The 22,371-nt window shown below is 32.6% G+C and overlaps 3 protein-coding genes across 3 annotated transcripts; all 3 read right to left on the bottom strand.

Annotated features, from left to right (window-relative positions):
• Positions 1-1,200: 1,200 nt before the first annotated feature.
• Positions 1,201-7,368, bottom strand: LOC145304143 (KICSTOR complex protein ITFG2-like). Its single transcript, XM_080145905.1, has 9 exons — positions 7,225-7,368; positions 6,289-6,380; positions 5,625-5,696; positions 5,149-5,239; positions 4,523-4,577; positions 3,801-3,850; positions 3,205-3,330; positions 2,287-2,389; positions 1,201-1,954 (listed from the first exon to the last, which is right to left on the bottom strand). Exons 1-9 carry the CDS (start codon positions 7,351-7,353, stop codon positions 1,875-1,877), a joined length of 798 nt encoding a protein of 265 aa, XP_080002031.1. The 5' UTR covers positions 7,354-7,368; the 3' UTR covers positions 1,201-1,874.
• A 207-nt stretch (positions 7,369-7,575) lies between these two features.
• LOC145304411 (KICSTOR complex protein ITFG2-like) lies at positions 7,576-19,405 on the bottom strand. Its single transcript, XM_080146292.1, has 12 exons — positions 19,301-19,405; positions 18,997-19,054; positions 18,660-18,724; positions 18,350-18,416; positions 17,738-17,834; positions 17,432-17,472; positions 17,143-17,191; positions 16,538-16,595; positions 15,942-16,015; positions 15,423-15,541; positions 15,026-15,106; positions 7,576-7,745 (listed from the first exon to the last, which is right to left on the bottom strand). The coding sequence occupies exons 1-12, from the start codon at positions 19,337-19,339 to the stop codon at positions 7,576-7,578; spliced, it is 918 nt and encodes a 305-aa protein (XP_080002418.1). The 5' UTR covers positions 19,340-19,405.
• On the bottom strand, positions 19,345-20,635 carry LOC145304698 (ankyrin repeat domain-containing protein 49-like). The gene has a single exon (XM_080146641.1). It carries the CDS (start codon positions 20,502-20,504, stop codon positions 19,659-19,661), a length of 846 nt encoding a protein of 281 aa, XP_080002767.1. The 5' UTR covers positions 20,505-20,635; the 3' UTR covers positions 19,345-19,658.
• Positions 20,636-22,371: the final 1,736 nt, after the last annotated feature.

Raw genomic sequence — 22,371 nt, 5'->3', positions numbered from 1 at the left:
GATCTCGTTCGTGCATAGTCCCCTTTGTTCTATATTTTCTTCACGGTAGTCTAAATAATGCCTAATTAATATGTAATATGGTACATATGTATCATAAACAGATACAATGCGATGTAGTAATCAGAGTAATACTATTCTTTAGAGTAATAGTAATGTTCATAAGAAAAACAACTAAAATAGGTGAGCTGTTATATGAAAGGGAGGTAAATTATTGTACATGAAACCATATGACAAATACTTGCGGCTATGCCCCTAGAAGACTCTAGGGCCAATTAGGGTGGGAGGGGAAAAGTCGATCCCTCTCCCCCATTTTCAATTTGACTTCAATATTTTTTTTTCAGTTATTTTTTTGGTAGGGTAGAGATACCCTCTCCCAAAATAGTTAAAAACCTCCCCTGGACCTATATAAAGCTTCACTGTAAAGGAGAACCTTATCGGTTCAGTTGTTAGCGAGATCCTTCGGTACAGACAAATAAAGCTTACTATTTTATACAATAGGATTTGTTAATCAATTCAACCTACAACAGACTTACAATAAAGACTTGATTAGTTGCGACGCTACTAGAAATTTTAAATACCTCACGGGCTCTACTAGCTCGAATGTTGTCTTCACTGCAAAAAAAAAAGTCACCTTTTGATATTATAAAAATATATAATATAAAAACTTCTTCCAACCTAATACAGATATGGGATAGCACAATCCGGACTTTAAGGGATAAGACAATGGACGATAAATTGATAAGTATATGTACCATGATGAAAATCAAAGTTACCTCTTCTGTAGATGAAAATTATAGGTTGAAAAGTTTAGCCACTACCAGTTTGATACTAAACAATCAATTTCAATAAAATACCCAAAGTTTTTGAGCCAGCGAATAAGATAACATGGTTATAAAACTTTGGGTGTCTGTGAAATACATTTCCCATGTCTGCCCGATTTTTTATGTACATTAAGAAATTTATGATAAATAGTGATATAAGTCACTGCAAAATAGGTTTGGTGATTTTTCATAACCTAACGGTGCAATTGATTTTTAGCTACTGTGAAAATACGACGAAACACGCTACTTCGTTTTCTTTCTATGATCCAGATTTTCAATTTAAATGATGACTTTCCTTTGGGCAGAATTTGACATTTTTATCTGGAATAAATAATTTTATAGAAAACTAATCAATAAGTATGTATTTAATCTACACATAATCATTTAATTATGTAATTATATTTTACATTAAATCATCAATAATAAACATAAAGATTTTATGTACATTTTAATATCACAATAAATTTTTTTCTTCAAATTTAGGTAAATAAATTTCATTATAGTTATTTATCGCATCGTATTATAAACAGCTTTCCGCGGATATAAAAATGTATATTAAAACTGGTTTTAATCTTATGATTGTACATTTTCATATCTGTAGAAAACTAGTATATAATACGATGCTCAGCGTAAATTTTTCAGTATGGCTGAGAACCGGTTCTAATCCACCGGATATAAATCGGTCTCGATCCGATAATGAAAAAAAATTTAATCATCTTAAAAAGGATAAATTTTATTTTGACAAGTTTATGACATGGCAATTAATTAAAAATTCGGATCATGGAAAGAAAATTAAGAAGTCTGTTTCGTCGTATTTTCACAGTAGCTTTTCTCCCATTTCTAGCCCCTGCCGGGTCATTAATTAACATTTACCTAACCTAACCTAAATTAACCTATCAAAAGCTACTGTACAAATACGACGAAACCGGCTACTTTTTTCTTTCCGTGATAAAAAATTCTTTATGTTTAAGCTTCGATTATACTGCTAGTAGATTAATTTTTCCTCCATAAAAAAATCACAGCACACATTTTGAAATATATTATGTAACATTATCAAGATTCTTCATTTGGAAGTGTGTATAGACAATAATTGTACAGGTCTCGCAACTGAGTTAGGTTCCCGGATTCGCAGCCTTAATAATAAATGTATCAGTATAATGTATCTGGTTCAAGTGTTTGGGACCTTTTTCGTCTGCTAGCAAATTGCTTTCTAATCTTTTGTAACGGCATGGCTGTGTTATTATCTCCGACACTCTTCTCTGGTATTATAGAGATGCTTTGTTATTACATTTTACCAAATTATAATATTTTCAAAATGATCATGTTTGAAATGGACATATAGACTTTCTGGTGATGATTATGGAGATGATACGCTCTCTAAATTATACCATCATACCAAGTTTGAAATTTATAGGACAATTCTAACACTCCTATATTAACGATAATGGTTATAAAAAATATTTACCTAAAGTTTTAAGTATCTCAGCTGCTTCTGTATTCATAGAGGGATAATGAATTAAACTTGACAGGGTCAGATCTTTCTTAGCCAAACAGAGATCAAAATATATCTAAATCAGGGAAAAGGGAATAGGATTCTGACAAACAATTCTAAATAAAAAATTCCCCACAACTCCCTTCTCTTTTTTCTCCCCCTTCTCACCCACTCTCCTTCAGTTACGTGAAAAAAATTAAGTTTTACTCCATCCTTACTCCACAAGGTTTCGTGATTTTGCGTCCACATTTTAATATAATTGATTGTTAGAATAGCTAGGCCTGATCTAAATAAAATTTGTTTTGCATATACTAGGGTTTGAAAAAAGTTAGATGTCCCTTCATGTAGCCATATACAAGCGTATAATCGTCAGAACGTAGGCTTTGAAATTTAAAATAAAAAGATACAAGTGACACAGCCTACTACTTAGATTTCATAGAAAAACTAGAATAAGTTTTATTTTTTTTACAATATTTTGATAATCCTACGAGAAATGGCTAAAATGGGGAATGAGACCACTGTTTTAGAGATCATGTAGCCAAAAAAATGACAAAAAAACATTATTTTTTAACTGAATTAAATAAAAAACTTTTTATATGACCTAAAAATAGTTTTGATATGCCAGATTAAATTATCAGGGATCTAAAGGGATAAGACAATGGCCAATAAATTGCTGTACATCCCCAATAATAAAACTCAAAATTACCCCTTCTGTAGATTAGAAATAGCGGTTAAAACGTACAATCAACATAAGAAAAAAAACAATCAAAATTCAGTAAAAGTCCCTAAAGTTGTTAAGCCAACGAATGAAAAAATCGTATTATAAAACTTTGGGGACTGGTGTAATAAACAACCCAATGTCCCCTCTTTCTCTGTGAAATCATACTATACCTGGATCTTATTACTAAAGGTAACATATACCAGTACAGGTTGAGTGTTGCCAGGAGACAAGGTAAATTTGCCAGCAGTAAATGTTGAAACAGCCTCCTCAAACTGAAATCTTACTGATTCCTTGCCCTAAAATTCAAACAGATATGTTATGAATAATAACATTTTTGACTATTACAAATTATAATAATTGTAATGAAATACATATTTTTTTGCTGAATTATTCCCTGCATGGCGAAACAAATAAGCTGAAGGAATAATAATATACCTTCCCTAGACTTTTGAAGCTACACTATAAAGGAGAACCTTATCGGTTCAACGGTTAGCAAGATCTTAAGAACAAAAACCAAATAATCACTGAAACAAACGTCTTATTACTTTCATACAGTTAAAAGTTTAGGTTATGCAAATTTTTATCACCTTAGGTACAATGAAAATATTTTACTCTGAGACGTCTAAGCCTTTTATTGAAGGTGGTAAAAATAAAGGTTTTTCAAAGTGTCAACCTATACCCACCTCCCCCTTTGACGTCTCAAACCGACACCCACCTTTAGAGGCCGCCAAGGGTGTATCCGCAAGTATGAAATAAAATATTTTACCTGTGATATGATATAGGTTTCTCCATCCCAGCTGCAACAAACAACCTCTTCTAAACAAATACAAAAATAAATAAATTAATTTAACGAGGGAAATAAAATACAGCTCGATGTTTTTTTTGTCAAAATGTATAAACCTTAAAATCTGGCATTTATCTGTAATACTAAGTATAACGATGTCTGTCTGTCTATTTGTTTGTTTGTCTGTTTGCTTGTTTGTAGCGAAGGATCTAACAGCTGAACCGATCGGGTTCTCCTTTACAGGGTAGCTTCTCATAGGTCCTGGGAAGGTTTATAACTATTTTCTTGGGGGGTTGGACACCCGCAACCCCCCCAAAAAATGAAATTTTTTCTTTATATTTTTAAAACTAAAATTAAAATAGTGAGGTCGACTATCCCTCCCCCCCCCCAAAGAATTTTTTTTACAAACTTTTCTTCAAATCTAAAATACGAAAAATTGGTTAAATCAAACCTCTTGGGGTAAAGCCCCTAGATGCTAGGGGCAAAGCCGCTAGTACATCCGTACATCCATAAAATGTATGTTTAGTGACATATCTGATGCATATTGGTTAGATAGAATAGAACCTTTAAAGGACAGGGCCACTGAGGGTTAGAGCCTCCCCCCTGCAGGTTTCCTTTAAAAATATGACAAGGGGTTGGGTTGTCAAGAAATATATAAGTGAAAGGGCCCTGTGTGTACATTAGACAAAAACATGAATATTTACCTAAGCCATCGCCAGTAATGTCCACTTTTGAAAGACACATCAATTGATGGTCAACCTGCAACAAATACTCCTTCAAAACTTGTCATGGATGGACATTACAATGACATACAGACAAATTGATTTAAAATCTAATGATCAGTGGTAAAAAAATATGTCTTAACATTTATTTCTTTGTAGTATGACTGACAGGCGAACGGATTGTGTAAATATTATACTAGATACTCATTGGTAAAAGGAATCTCCACAAAAAATCAGCCGTCTATCTTGATTATCAGCAGAGAATATCACGTTTCCCACTAAACATAGCCATTCAACGGACTGACGGGAAGAGGGACATTTCAAATGATAGAGTAGCTATAAACATTACCTAATGTCTACTTAAACAACAGATCTATAGTATAGATGTATATACATACAGATGACTACCTCTCTTCCTTTTCCAATGACCTTTTTTGTCTGCTAGCAAATTGTTTTCTGCTTCTTGGCTGTGTTAACATTCCCGACATCATTGGTTCATTTTTAAAGACCCAATTGAAAGTCGGCACAAGGTCCTTGGGATGGGGAGATACAGTTATTTCACACCTTTCCCCTCTAGAATTTTACTCTAATACTTAAATGTACTACACCTGTAAATTCCAGAGAATATTATGAACAGGTTTCTTTTTAGCAATATCATCCACTAATAACACGGATCCATCAAGGGTGACAATAGCATACCTGTATAATAAAAATATTAAGATTAGCATTACTGAAAGACTTACGGCCCAGGTAAATAAAATATGGTCATTGATTAGTATAGTAATCTTGAATAGCAGACGAGTAAATGACTGACGTACGGACTAATAGAGTGAATCATAGAGTAGCTTGCCTACTAAATAGGTATAGCATTTTTAATCTTAAGATAAAAAAGCATATACTACCTTATAATTACGCAAGTTCAAATTTATTCGAATACATCAAATAATAGCAGTGATATTGTGAATTGTTTATAGAAAGATAAAAACCTTGATGAAAAAAGGACAGCCAAGGATTGATAAGGATAGGTAATAAAAATTTTCAGAAAATATTTGAGATTTAACTTTATTCAATACTTGTATCTCACCTGGTACCAGGACCTGAACCTCCAGTTTTAAAACCTCCCAAGATTTCAGAACTTACATTTGGATTGGCTCTCCTGAGAAAAACATATTTCTGATTTTGGTAAAGATTTTCAATTTCTAAACAAGTTTGGTTGCGGTTGGTTGAGAAACAATTAAAAACTATATAACCCAGTTTCCTTGAAAATTAATCTCTTTTTCAAGAAGGCAAGAAGAAGATGATAAATTCACTGAGTGAAAAAGTCTTTGATACTTCTTAGTTATTTATTGAAATATATTTCGGTGGACATTGCACCCTCTTCAGTCTTGTAGTTTAACTGGATGTTATAGAAGAGTCCAAAGTCATAAAAAAAGTAAAAAGTACATATGTCAAAACAGCGTCAAACAGTAAAAAAAATGACAACATCTTTAGATTAAACTTGTAAGGTTCTGTCAGGGGACATTGACCATGACCTGTTAATTACGCTGGTACCCAAAGTTTTATTAATTTGCTCAAAACTTTGAGTAATTTTGAGGAAATTTCATTGTTAGTGTCCAAAATTTTCACACAATAATTTTAATCTACAAAAGGTGTAACATTGTTTGTTATCACTGGGGATAAATATCAATTTATAGTTCATTGTCCGTTCAATAAAGATATCTCGTTTTTTTTGCCACTTTAATGCATACCTCTGAATGCCCATAGGTTCATACTCAACAGTCATGGATGAAATATCAATTTCTTTCATATCTGGATTCAGTTCATAATGCAGAGTTGAGATCTAAATTAGAAGACATTTAGGTGCTTTCCCTAAAATTTGCCTTTAGAGCTCTGAAACTCCGCGCTTATTTTAAAAAATATGGGGGATCAGATTTAATTCTCTATGACTTACCCCGTCAGGGGGCACTAACCCAGCATAACTACTAACCAAATATAACCTAACCTAACCTGACGTAAAGTTATAATCACCCATATCACCCTTTCAATTTATTTAAGAAATAAAGGGCGGGTGGTTCTATGCTCAACAAGGTACTTTGGGGGACAACACCAATGTTAGTTTTCAAATTCTAAACCTTTATGGAGCTCATACTTTTTACATTCCTTCACATCCCATGGTTGTATTTCATCCTTATACACATGAACACCATACCTACCTAGTCAACACAACAATAAGGGGCGTCGTAGCTCAGTGGTAACGCACTGAATTACGGTGATAAGAGTTCGAGTTCTAGTCCCCATGTGGCAACTCGAATTTCTCAGTTGAATACATTCACACAACTTCCCCTGGTTGTGTAAGAAGGGGATTATTGAGTAAGTTTGGATACTTAATAGTCAAGTACATAATATCAGTACTACCCTTATCCCAAGCTCCTCTGCGGAGAGCGTCATTCATTACGGTGACTTAATTTGGGACACCTGTCATACTCGGCGAGGGTGAGGTAACAATGAGTAGCTCTTATGAGATAGCGGGTCAAGTCATAATGTGCTTGAATGTGGAGCTTGATAGCCCAAGTAAGTTGCTATACAAAAGTGTCTCAGCCTACTCCATGACTACTTAGGTCCAAACCCTAAGAGACTATGGCTAATCAATCAATCAATCAAGTCAACACAACAAAAACAATAACCTTAGATTCGTCCTGATTATCTGAGCTGGAGCCGTAGGAATCTCTCTTCTTCAGTTCTCCGCCTCCAGTTTTAATAACCTGAATTCCTCCGTCCTGATCACCGTTGGAGTCTCCTGGTGAGCTTTGCATTTAGATAAATCGCTAATTACTGATATTATTCATCTAAGAATTCGGTAATTTCCATCAAAGTGCCTTGTCATAGAAACTCATCTTACTTATGAAATATTACTTATTACTTAGGTTAGGTTACATTGGGTACTAGGTAGTTCTGCAGGGTTAGGGCACCGAAGGAATAGGGTCCCCGCATTGGTTAGGAATAAGAACAAAACTATATTACTTCTTAGTTTTAATTCAATTTTTAAAATGTGTGGGGGAGGGGTTCAATGCTCGATAGGAACTTTGAGGGAAAGCACAAAGAATTTCTATAAAATATATGAAGATATCTAAATCTAAATAGCTTCCTTTTTGTGTGATGGCAAATTCCTCAGCTTCCCATTTAACAGATGTGTCACCACTGTCATCTAAAAAGGTAATTGAGGTTAAGCTAAAATTATTTTGGAAATCTTATGATAATAGTTGTATTGCACCGAGGCCATCCGAGAGCAAAATGGTGGCTAATATGCAAGTCTAGTTAGAAGCAATGATAGTTTTAGTTTATAGTATTTTTCAAAACATACTCAAAATCTTAAACGATGGGTGATTTCGTAGAGAAATGTTACTGTTTTCAATATTTTCAAAATACTAAAATAACCCTAACAATATACAAATTTCCCTATATATTCAAACGACAGGAAATTGAGACTTCACACCTTTGTTAACATTTTCATACGGATAGAAGGGGTCAACTTATGCTAGATTTGGGATGTATTTGTAAGATACTACATATGTTCACATATCTTTACGGTCAAACATTGTCAGAAAATCATAAAAATTCCGGAAAATATTATCATACGAAGAAGGTTTATGGCCTCACTAGAATTTTATGACTTGGAATAATAAAGGTTTGGTGAATAGATTTTTTTTCTATAATCACACAATCTCGTAGCAAGATAGTTAATCTTAGTTCTTATTGCTAATTTCGCTTGTTTTTTTATTTTCATTTTGGCAGCATTTCATGCTTAATAAACCAACCAATCAAAATTAAAGAAAAAAAGTCTCCAAAGTTGTTATTTGCAACTCTAAATGTGTTAATGTTCGTTTTAGAGCTTTGCTTTTATGTATGTTGTCATCCTTGTCAAATAACATATTACAGAGTAGCTTTGTAACTAAAAATTCAAAAAATCAAAATGTTTAAAAAGGAGTAGCTTTGCTTCCGCTCTGAATGTAACTAAACAAGTATGATAACACCCTTAAAAGCAAAGCTCAGTGAATATAAAGTCAGACAAACAAATATAGAGTTAACAGCGCATTTAATATTAAAAATCATGTTGAACAAATTTTATTATAAATCTAACCAAAAAATAATAAACATTCAAATTCTCAGAGACTCAGTCATACTTACAATTAATATAAACCGCTTTCTAGGATATAGAATGTACAATTATAAGAATGCTTAAATTAAATGAAATAATCAAAATTATCATGCATTTTAAATTTGTTTCGCTTTTATGGATTTTGACAATTTGTGTATTGTAACTTATAAAAAAATTGCTCATTTGTAAACATCATATTCATGACCAACTTCCTATCATAAAGGGGAGGGGGAGGACTATATACTGTTAAAGTTTAATAAATGTATGTCTAAGCTAAGCAAGGTTTTTCTATAATTTGTGTTGGTTCTTGAGACTTGACGCGTCGGTCTGTGCATCATTAATTTAATGTATAGATATTGTATAGATTTAGAAAGCGTTGCAACTATATAATACTTACTTATAATTTTGATTATACTTATACATTTATGCTTATGTTAATGTTTGATTGTACTACCATTTCGCTTTTATGGATGTTGTGATCCTTGTTGATATAATTAAACCTTAAAAATATTCCTCACCCCCCCCCCCATTTATATTTGACTTACAACTTTGGATGGAAGAAAATAATACCCTTTAGGATTTAACTTTCACTTGACCTATACTGAACTCCCCCCCCCCCCCATCTCTTTTAGCAAAAGTTGACCGATGATCATTCATCATATATCATACATCATAATAGGGGGAGGGGAGGGATCTTTTACTTACAACGAGACTTAAATAAATATAAGAAGAGTATAAGTATTTAGAAAAAAATAACATCCTATTATATAAAGAAGTTGGAGTTTTTTGTCTTAAGCTTTAGATTTCAATAACTGCTAAACAGATTGGGTTCTCTATTCTAGGTAAGCTTCACATAATTTTTGTGATGGTTTTATGCTGTTATATTTTCATATTTAAGGTTTACGATGGTTTTAAGCTATTCTTTAGTTCTTTTTTTGCCCCTTCGAATAAAGAGCCTCTAGATGAAAGGGTGTAGCTGCTAGTATACATATAATAGGATACTAGTTCAGATATTTTTTAAGCTACTGACCCAAAAAAAAAAAAAAAATAACAACACAGCACAAATTTTGCCGTTGAATGTGTGCGTCTGTTTTGATCTAGCTGAACTTTACAGGTTAGCTTCTAATAGGTAAAACCCTCTCAATATTTTTTAACATTCTTACATAAAGATCATAACAGAAATTCTTTACTGTCCCCAGGGAGGAGGGTGTATTAGACTGTAAATTAAATTGGTACCCAAAGTTTTAAAATTACTTTATTTTATTGGTTGGCGCAAAACTTTGGGTACTTTTATTGTATTTTCATTGGTTGGTTTAAGACTATCAGTGTCCACACTTTTCAACCAATAATCTTAATCTACATATGGGGTAATTTTGTTTATCATTACTGGGGATGTACCAGGGGCATCCAAGCTTATTTTTTTTTTGGGGGGGGGGGGGGAGAGGGTAAATATTTTTTTTAATGGGAGGTTATTTTTAACATATGGTTTTGTTTTCAATTCTAAATATACTACAAACTACGCTTGAAGTTAACCAGTATTTCTTGTAAAAAAAGTAACAGGATGTCTTTATAACTTATTGTTTCTTTGGATCGATATGATTTTAACCCTATTTTATGGGGGGGGGGGGGGGGTTGGGTTGAAAATGTATGAAATCTGAGTACTAAGCTTATTGAACTAGCAGAGTCACGGAGGGGGTGGACATTGGACTGTAAATTATATTAGCTTAAAAACTTTGGGTATAAAATGTATTTATCAACTCTGTGATCGTTGCTTAAAGATTATGTGACAATTTAAAACACAATAAAGTTAAGTGTCCAGACATTTTAAACTTAAATTGTAATCTAATGAGGGGTATTTTTGTTTATCATCAAAGTTCCCTTCCTGGGCCCAGCTGAGTAAACAACTGCAACATGCAACATAAGTATTTTATAATATAGCTCTATCAATATCCAGGGAGGGAGGGGACAATAGGCTGTTCATCTCACTAATCATATATTCGTTGGCTTTACAAATTTGGGGACTTTTATTAAGTTTTGAATTTTGATTGGTTTGTTCATTAAGTTGGGTGTCCAACGTTTCAACCACTATAGTAGTAAAAAAAGGGTAAATTTGTGTATTAATATTAGCGATGTACATCAATTTATCGGCCATTGTCTTATCAATTTAGATCTCTGATCAATATCCTTGTCAACATGCAAGAGAAAAATTTAGGTTGCAATATCACCTCACATTTGTTGGTCGGGATGGAAGGGAAGGGGTAAAGAAGAGGAATGGGGGAGATAAAAATTTTAGCCCGCCGAATAGTTCACTTTTTAATAGAACAGGAAAATCTGATGTAATGTCTAAGTAATTATAAATCCATTTTAAAGTCGATACTATCCCAAAAAAAGACCACTGCACTGTTAAGGACATTTGATAATTAATGACACAAGTACTCAAAGTTTTATTAATAAGTTTTTTTACTCGTAGGTTAAAAAAATTGAATTGTGATTGGTAGGTGCCCAATCTTTTTAACCAATGTTTTATATTGTATAGATTTTTATTTATAATTTTTGGTGATGTACATCAATGCAAAGTCCATTTTCTAATCCCCTCAGATTCCTGGGTATGAATCATAGATTATTTGTGTGTGTGTCCATTCCATTTTAGAGGCGCTACTACAACGGAAATATTATTACTTGGATGCTGCATCAAATTTTCATGTATTCTGATAAAGTGAAACTCATAGCTGGCTAAAATAACCATACCCCCCACCCCCCAATCTACCCACTCCCCTTCTACTAGATAAACTAATGAACAATAAACGAGTTCTGTGTTAGCAAGCTAAATTAACTACAAATTTTCTTTCTCAGTATATCCATGTATATATTTCATATTATTTCATTGTTTGTCCATTTTTAAAAACCCGGAAGGCAAGTAGGGATTGAATGGACTGTAAAGTGTAAATTATACTGGTACCCAACGTTTTATAATCACGTTTTCTCATTCGTTTGCTTGGACTTATAAATGTATTATTTTTGACAAAATCATACGTCATTTTTTTTGTAAAATTGTTAAATACAGAATACAGTTTAAAGGACATACCTAACCGTAATTGACGGACATACCGACTCTAATCATAGAAAAGCTCTGCTTTATTAAAAGTAAGGTTTCAAGTTCGACCCCTTGCTCAAATCAAAACCTCAACTTCTTTTCTATTATAAGAGTCGGTCCGTACGTCTGTAACAGTTAGCTCTTTTCGTTATCAGAATGTCCGTATGTCCATTTCAAACATGTTGATTTTCAAGTTTTTCAACATCAAATTTTTATGCATTATAATTATCTGAATGATATGATTTTTGGAATACAGATTCCTAGAACAACAATGTATAATGTTATTCAGTTCTGACACTCTACAGGTGTTAATGTTTGTTTGTCCTACTATTTCAGAGCTTCCCTTTCATGGATGTTGTCATTCTGTTTTTATAACTTTTATAAATGCTCAAATTAAAATTAAAATTTAGAAAGCGTAACAACTCTATAATCATTACCAGAATGTCCGTACAACTATTTTAAACATTTTATTACTATTTTATTACATACAAAATGATATTTTATTTTTCTAAAAAAATAACTGTTTTAAGGCATACAAAAATTATTGCATGAGAATACTGAAGGGGTTGGAAAGACAAAAGTATAAGTACAGATTCTATATATAACATATCTCCGCCCATTTCCCTATCCAATTTAAATTTTAGCTAACAAAAAATAGCTATTTGTTCTGAACGGACGGAACGATCCTAATCATAGAAAGCTTCGCTTTAAAAAAAAGCTTATTATATAAGTTTTACAAGCAGAGAATCAATACAAAACAAACAGATTCTATTTTTAAAAAAAGATTAATTTTGCAGATTTGTAATTGATTGCTTTCTACCTATTCCCTAGAAAGGTCCAGGTCATGCTCTAACTAAGGATCTCACTAACCGCTGAACCAATGAACAATAAAGCTTCTTAATTAAAAGTGAAAGTTAAATTTTGTTTCTTTTAACTTTTAAAACTGCTCATATTTAAACATCAAGTTCCTATTGTGAAGATTTATGGGAAGGGGTGTTAATTATATCTACTGCTGTTAAAAACAAAGCTTTTCTATAATTGGGGTTGGTTTCACGTCCGTCCGTCTGTACATCTAGAACTGATAGATTAAGAAAGTGGAACAACTTTATAATATTAACTTATAATTCTGTTTATACTTTATTCTGATTATTCAGTTCTGACAATCTACAAGTGTTACTGTTTGTTTGTACTACTGATTCGCTTTTATGGATGTTGTCATCCTTGTTGATAAACCCTCTGATTTCCTTTATATGGCTAAAGTTAAACAGAGTTGCCCCCCCCCCCCATATCCAATTGAATATGATTTACTACTATTTTCTGCCAAAATAAAGGTAAAAGGTAAAACATGGACAATAATAGTTATTTCTTTCATTGTATTATAAACGGCTTTCCGCGGATATAGAATGTACAATTATAAGATTAAAACCAGTTTTTTTGGCCCCGAGGTGCCGAAGAAAAAAACTAATTCTATATTCTAATCTCCCTCCCCCCCCCATAAAAAAAGTTGCTCTTAAGAATTCATTTGTAGTTCAGGAAGGGAGCAGAGAAAATAAGAACGGCTTGTTTTTTTCCTATGCCTTGTAAAGTAAATCATATTTAATTGAATATGGGAGGGGGGGGGGGGGGTTAAAAAACCCTGTGAACACACCCCACCCCCCATAATCCTATACAATAGGAAGTTTAAATATGAGCATTTATAGAAACAACAAGGATGACAACATCCATAAAAGCGAAGCGCTGAACTGGTAGGACAAACGGACATTAACACTTGTATAGTGTCAAAATTGAATAATCAGATTCTAAATGTATAAGAGTCGATGCAAAATTGATTATAGAGTTGCTACGCTTTCTAAATCTTACCTAATTACTGCAGGAATCACTATGCAAAGTTTGAAATCGATAGGACAGTTCTAACATGCCTAAATTAACGAAAAAAGCTATCTGTTACGGACGGACGTACGGAGTGACGGACGGACGTATGGACGGACCGACCCTAATTATAGAAAAGCTTCGCTTTTAAAAATTAACTTTTATGTGAGACAATGTTAGATATACCTTTGTAAGAATGTGTTTCTAAGGACCAATTTTTAAAAGCGAAGCTTTTCTATAATCAAGGCCGCTCCGTCTGTACATCTGGAACTGATAGATTTTTTAGAATTTAGGCATGTTAGTATTGTTCTATTGTACAATTTAGAAAGCATAGCAACTCCAAATATTCACTTATAATTTTGTTTTTACTTAAACATTTATATTCTGATTATTCAGTTATAACAACAGACAAAATACAAGTGTTAATGTTTGTTTGTACTACTATTTTGCTTTTAAGGAAGTTATCATCCTTGTTTTTTATCTCTCATTTTATTCTTAATCCTCTCCCTCTCCCATATGTTGACCCGTTTAAGATGACTCCTTCTTAAGTTACAGTGGAGTATTATCATAAGAACCTCATAAAAAGGAGGGAAATTTTAACTGAAGATAAATTTTTTTTCTGCAGTGCCGCTACTTTACAAATACGAACTGTAAAATTACAAGTCAAACAAGATAAAGTGGTTCTTTGACAATCACTATTTAATCTGGACAACATTTTGCTTCAGTAAACAATGTTTATACTTTATAATGACGTGCATATTAAGTAAATATTAAGTAAAAAAACCTTTCAGTGTTAAAAATCTTATCTATTATACAAATTTTATATCTATTTAAATTTTTTCATGTATATTTCAACAAAAAAAAACTTTAGCTAGAAATTTTTTTTTGTAATATGCGAAGGTTCCGTGATCATATGAACATGCTAATTTATTTGAGAAATCCAATATTTTTTAAAAAAAACTCAAATTGCCCAATAAAATTAAACGGTCTAGCTAAGTTTTTGAAAGGGATAATTAGTGATTTACAACGATATCCTGGCCGTATGAAAATGTATAGCTATTTCAATATTTATAATATTCCCATTTAACCCCTTTCTTTCACACGTTTAACCCCAGTATGAAAATTAGGGAATTTAGCAATATTTGGCACCAATTTTAATATTTTGAAGCCTTAAATTAGTTTTTGAAACTAACGATATGACTGGTTAGAAGTCAACAAACACAGAAACTTAATACATTTTAATTTTGCTTTCATAAAATCTTTTTTTTAACATCAAATATCTTTTGAACTATATTTCTAAATGTTTTTTTTTTAAATCTTAGTTCAAACTTTTCTTTGCATAAAAAAGTAGAATAATGGTTAATACCTCCATCCTCTTGTTTTGTTGAATCTTTGGTAGCATTTTTCTTGCAGCACAGTCTCATAAATGCTCCTCCAGGTTGACCAACTTTAAAAGAAAGAAATTATTTTGAAATTTTTTCTACTGATTAAGTAAGGACTTATACCTATTTAATCTTAAATATAGATTTTTCCTTAACATTTTACAATTTATAATAGAAAATATTATTTAAAATAGGTGGACTTTTCATTTACAACATGTTGAATCATTAGATAGCTAATTTTGACTTCAACAAGGCAATTGACATTGCAATTGTGCACATTATAATTAACCTCTGTATTTTTAGTAAACTTTTGATTAAGGAAAAATCAATTTATCTAAGTTTTTTTTAAATTCTAAAGTGTTTTATTTTATAAAGACTTACTTAAAACAGCAGGATTTCCTTGAGAGTCCATGTTGAATGACACAGTTCCAATTTGAGAGGCAAACTCCCATTTGTTTATGCACAAAAATCTTCCAAATAATATTTGGGAGGATTGTCTCCTAGAAAAAGTACAAAAAAATGTAAAGAAAAAGTTTTAGATAGATTATGATTAGTTTGATAATTCTAGTGTCTTTTCAAAAGAATAAAAAATACTATAAAATCCAGTGGGACCCCAGTTAAAGGTAATGATAAGAGATAGTGGAAAGCCTTGGCTCATAAAGTAATTTCTATGCAGTTAGAACTTCCAGAAAAAGGATGTTCAATCAAGTAGATGGTTGTCTTCAAATCTGTGTTACTTAGAACAGAAAAGACGACAGTTTACAATGTCAATAATGATAAGATAAATTTGATTGATTGTATTCTTAAGAAACTAAGAACACAGGAACATGACTTCTACATCTAATTCTACATTGTATCTTCGAATACAAAGATTGCTAGAGTCTTTTATACATGACTAACCTAGTACTTGGAGTAATATCCGAGGTGCTGATCATGTTATGACTGCTTGAATAATTCATCTCCCTTGAATCTCTGTGGTTATCATATAATTTTTCATCCAAATATATTCTATGTAACTACGCCCATATTATATTGATATTGAGAGAAGACAGTGAATGGAGACTATGCAAATTTTATGTATGAGTTTATTTTCTGCACAAGATTAATTTTTTCAACAGTTGCAAAAAATATTAAATTATTTTTGATATTAGTCTTTTTACCTTGGTAAAAAGCTTATTAGAGCTGCAAATCAGTCTTACAATAATAAAAAGTTTCAATGGAAACCAACTTTCTTTGACTCTCTCTGTCAAAAATTGTGTAAACTTAATAACTGATTCACTTAGGTATTTTTTTCATTTTTTCCCCCTCCAAAATAATTTTCATCCCCCCCCCCCCCTTTCAGCAAGGGGATTCCATGTAGAAGAATAATTAACCATTTTGCCATTTTCATTTAAGGCCATTTATTAAAAAACATAATTTTCACAAAATTGTATAAGCAGCTTAATAATTATTAAGTCATTTAGCTGTATTTTGATATTAAAAATGAAAAATTTCCTTTTTTCCATAAAGAATTCTGGACTGACAGTTTCATTCCAACGATACATTCTCACAACCCTAGGTACACAAAATCAAATTATAGATATAGTCCCTTTAATCGTATTTTCACAGTAGCTTTTCCTCTATTTTTACTCGTTCGGGGGGCTCTAATCCTTCGGGACCAATTACCAAACCCTGCGGGGCAATCCCCTAACCCAACTTAACCTAACATAGTAAAAAAAACCTATAAAAAACTACTGTGAAAATACGATGAAACCCGCTACTTTGTTTTCTTTCCATGATCCAAACATACGTATTATTAATACAATCATTTGCAACCGTAAAATCATGCAATAAGCGTTATCATTTAATCAGAATTATAAAATGGACGGGGTGATATATTTTGTTCAATCCCTTTCGTTACTACGCCTCTTAAGTATTTTTACAGTAGCTTTAGATAGGTTATTTTAGGTTTGGTTAGGTGATTACCTCGCAGGCGCTAGAAATAAGAGAAAAGCTACTGTGAAAATACGACGAAGCGCCCCTTAAGAGGCGTTGTCACGAAAGGGACTATACCCGTTCATTCAAAAAGATAGAAAAGATGAGAAAAAACAATAAAATTTACCTATCTGTTAGACTCATAATAAGCTCCCATCTTCCATCAGAATTTATATCTAAAAATATTTGGATTTTTATTTTATCTAAAAGCAATAAAAATTAAAAAGCTCTTTATCAAGGACTGAACCCCCCCCCCCCCTATTTCTAAATCTTAAAAAATTAAAATAAGGGGGGAGGAGATATTTCTTGATATTGCTAACCCCTGCCCTATAACTATTTGATATGAAAATAAGGGAGGGTGGGAGGTTAGGGTTATTTGCGGCACTTTGAGGGAAAACTACAAAGAAACTGGTAACCTGATATTATTATGTCTCTAATATTTGCTGGAACACGTTGTCTAAAAAGAATATATGTTTTTTTTTATAAATAATTTAGTTATTTATAGGTATCTCTTATTAAAACCTTCCTCCATACAATATAATTGAATCTTTCAGTCTTGCCCTCACACAAAATAGTTATAAATTTCCCTTGGAACTATGAGAAGCTTTACTGTAAAGGAGAACACCAAATCGGTTTATCAGTTAACGAGATCTTATGTAGACATCTTTTTTATTTTAAGGTAAAGACACATAAACATCCTCTTACTTTTAGTTAAGGATAACCTGTAGCTTGGTTCAATATCCTCGTCATCTGTAGGTTCTAGAAAATCAAATATGTACAACCATCCACATCCAGTTGCTACCACCAACACATTGCGCCCTTAAAAATTAAAATCGAACTTTTATGAGTAAATAATATAGAAAGATTAGGTAATAGGTCGTGAAATTGTGAAAGTCTTGATCTTTGTAAGATTTCCTTTAATTTGTATAAGCCTATCTATTATAAAAGAAATTCCGCTCAAAGTAACTTGTTCAGCACAAAAAAATCACCTCTCCTCCCTCGACTTTAGAAAAAAAATTGGGTACAGGGTTGCCCCGCAGTTTTGGGGCACCACGCAGAGGTTAGACAATAGACATAGGAAAAAAACTAACCCGTATAATGTAAAATATAGATGGGAAGGGGGGGTTAAAATGTTCTACAGACCCTTTGAGAGAACGTACATTAATCTATTTTCCAAACATTATAAAAAGTTAAGTATGAATCTATATTATTAAGTCCCATTTTTTTTGTAAAATTACTCGTCATTCTTAAAATAACTACTTTCTAAAAGAAAATCTACAATGAACGAACAAGATTTTTCTACCTAACATTCAGGATTTGAAGCCTATTCTTACCTTTATTTAACAAATCACCGACTCCAATTGCTGTTATCAAACCCAAGTTTGAACATCGTTTCCACACCTACAAAAGAAGATAGATAGGTACTTCTATTTTGTCAGTCGTGTGAATGTCTTTTAAATGACCTTGCGCGCCAATTTTTAATATCCTGTCAAATATAGTATTTTTTATCAAAAGATTATTATAAATAAAGTTAATATTAATATATCTTAAAATATTTTTTTTATGAACCTGTTTATGTTATGATCTTTAAGGTCATATTGTAAATGTCATAATTATTAATTTAGCAACTAAATCCTTCCTTACCTCCCCTGAAGCACCTTTGTAAATGTTCAAATCTCCCTCCATTGTTCCGATTATCAGCTCAAATTCTAAATAAAGCAAATAGGTAAGTATTTTTCAGTTTGAAAGTTTGCGTGCTACATGACATCCCTAAAACTACTTGAAAAAAGCTTATGCAATTTACGGCTCATGTACTGGGTACCTAGTCTTTATGGAGTAGGTGAAATCAACAGCAAGGTAGGAATAAGGATTAACAGTTCAAACCTTTTCCTTTCTTAAATTAGAAAACGAAGAACCAATTTCACGGACTCTTAGATTAAATTGTGAGTTAGTGTACTCTAATCAAATATCAAAAGCAAACCTTCATCATTGTCAACATCCGCCAAAAGAACAGCATTTTGTGCCACTGAACCATTTAACTGAAATAAAATACAATGTAAATTTTCGCGGCTCATTTACTACCTATATATACAGAGTCAATTTATCTGCATATATGACAGTTAAAAACGAACACTATATTTTACTAAACAGCCATGTAAAGTTCCTTTAACTTTTGGGGTTTGTTTGTTCTTCTTTTGAAATCTTTTATTATTTTTATACTTTGCAAACTATGGATGTTGTCATTCTTTTTTTCTAAATAGGCCATTTTTGATGATTTAACTTACCTCTATTGATATTCGTTGAACAAAAGTGACAGACCTCATTTTAATTTCTGTAAAACATATGTAATTTATTTTGCATTTTTGGATTATTAATTTTTATAATGTTTTTGGATTCTATAAAATATTTCCTATCAAATTAAATATTTTTAGAAAATACATCTGTTTATCGTTATTAGTACATTGGTTTATTACAAGTGAAACATATTTCATTTTAAATAATATGAAATGATCATACAAAATAGAAAATACGGAACAAAATATTTCAACATATTTAGGGTAGAATCACGGATCTCCATTTCTCGAATTTATATATTTGGTGCAAAGCTTCTAAAAAACAATGTTGTTGTTATGTATATTGACGTTAATTCTTTCTCTCTCTATACGTTTGAACTCCCCTTGGCCAGGCAGCTTCAAACAAGGGTGCGTAGGGTCCACTCCTGGCGGCTATTTCCTGCGCTGTATCACCCTGATTACTCATTAACGACAAGTCAACGTCAGGTTGCATCAACAACAGCTCAATTGTCTGTCTACTGTTAGCACTCATGGCCGCTACATGGAGGGGCGTCAAACCTCCCTCAGAAATCGTGTTCACGGAGGTGCCTGCATTTAGCAAAACTTCCACAATGTCAGAATTGTTCCACTTGGCGGCACTGTGTAAAGGTGTCCAGCCAGTGTCTGTGGTGGCCAGGGGGTCGGCCCCCATCTCCAGCAAATATCTCACAACCTGAATATGATTACTATAGGCAGCTCTGTGTAGGGGGGTGTACAAATCTTCATCCCTGGCCCCAACCAGCCCTGGTGACTTCTCCAGTATAACCTTTACAATATCTAGGTTATTATTCTGAGCAGCCCAGAGGATTCTAGCTTCAGGTTTATCCTCTCCGGGGTCCTCATCCTCTTCATTGTCCTCTCCATTGTCTTCTTCGTCAGTGAGGGAGTCTACTAGATGATTGAACTTTCTAACATTAGCTACACTCTCTAGCTCATTTTCTTCCTCCTCTCCTTCACTACTTGAACTATTAATCATCACCTCGTCACCGTTCTTGTCGGCATTTTCAGCCATTTTCGCCGCCTTCTTTTCTGCCTTCACCAGAGCCTTTTCTTTGGCCAATCTCATTTGATCTGGAAAATCGGCGAAATCTTCGTCTGTCCCGTCCTGCCAATGAATCTGAACTCCCCATTTTGAGGAATTATTTGATTCTTCCATTTTGATTTGAATTATTTTAACATCATTAATAGAATAATATCTTATAATGGTTAAGTGAATCAAAAATTTTTAATTTTATATTATTTGTTTACATGAGGAAGCAGACGAATTTCTAGTTTGAATGTAAAAATTTCAACCAATCAGAGACAAGATCACAAATTTAAAGGACCAATCAGAAATAAGAATGGGAATTCAATGGACCAATCAGAGCTTAGTATTCTTACATTAAACTAACAAAGTTTCGTAGATTTTCAAAAAATATTTTTATGGATTCTTTATAAAACTTGAAAATCTACGAATCAATTAAATTGCAAGAAGCTTGCAGTACAACGATACATTGCCGGATAATTATTTGAAATCAACCACATTAATAGACATACATTTCATTTGTGCTTAATTATTTGCTAAGTCTAAATTATTTCTACAAAACAAGCACACTCCATAAATAATAATGGCGACTACCTCCCCCCGGGTCTACCTTTGACCCCCCAACTTTCGCTTGTTTTTCCTTCCCCCACGCCTCCAACCCATGCATTTTCTAAGTTAAAGGAAGCCGAACGCAAAATGTGAATCCTTTCCCAATATTAATAATAAAAAAGCTTTATTTTGTGATAAAATTGTGAAAAAAAGTTAATTTTTTTTTTAGAAAAAGTTGATGTAATTGATATGTGTATAATTTCAGTGAGTTTTAAGAGTTTGTTAAGGTCTAAAAGTGGTGCTAACCGGTATTATATATAAAAAACTTAAATTTTTTTATTGGCTATTTATAAATGTTTGATTTATTATCCAGTTTTGAATTAGGTTCTTTTTTGTGTATTGCATGAAGTCATTATTATAAATAGAATTAAATTATACATATTATCTTCTATATGGAAGAAAGGAATACATGAGTTTTCTTAACGCCTTTCAGCTAGTATGTCCGAATCCCATATACGGTAAAGTGGCGGATTCTGCAAAGGATGTTAAATTTCTACAATGTATTTAAAAGGGAATTACTGCTGAAAAGTGCTTAGAATCACTTGCTCGATCCCCTTTTACCCTGTATTTAGTGAAATATATTAGTTTGTCCTTTTCTGTTTGTGTGTGTACGTAGACACGTATAATAACCATAGGTGGGTTCTATAGTCGGAACTGTGATCACAGTTCTATCACATTGCTGTTCTATCACGGTATCTCACATTGCGGTACCTCGGGCGGCCATTTTTGTGTGTCGGTGCGTTCTATAAACATTACTGTGAGAGATAATACGGTAATATGGTACAGTGATAGAACTGCAATACTGCAGCTGTCATCAACAACAAAATCAACAGCAAAACTACAATAAATGGGATGTTAAGCAAATGTCGTCTTTGAATTTTGGTCAATTCAGCCTATTTTTTTAAAGTACAGAAAATGTGAAGGGAGAGGGGGAAAGAAAGTGCCCCTCCCCCCCCCCCGGAAAAATTTTTCTTTACTCACTTATAGATTACCTGATTTTTTTTCAATTAAATATTTTTTTTTACAAAATTAAAAAAAAATTTTAATTTCCATTACCTATCAAAAATTTTATATTGAAAATATTTATTTTTATAATAATCATTTAAATTTTTTTACTTAAAATTTTTCATCCCCTGCATAGAGATCTCTTGGGAATGCCCCGTTTTTTTCATCATAAACCATGCTTTCAATGCATGATTTATTGTTTTATTTACATAATTTTCGTCTGCAAAAGCAGGAATTTTGACAGCTTTTGATAGCTTGTACTGTGAGATGCTGTACATCTCCCTGATCCATCTGTGAAATCTACAGCAATGTGAGATGACGTCATAACAGCGATACGTTACAGCGATTGCGTATACCGTGAGATGACTTCTGAACGTCTAGCGTC

The sequence above is a fragment of the Acartia tonsa genome, chromosome 13, assembly GCF_053477335.1.
Source record: "Acartia tonsa isolate MP-2025a chromosome 13, ASM5347733v1, whole genome shotgun sequence".
NCBI classification, from domain to species: Eukaryota; Metazoa; Arthropoda; class Copepoda; order Calanoida; family Acartiidae; genus Acartia; species Acartia tonsa.
This window is presented reverse-complemented; position numbering and strand designations above follow the sequence as displayed.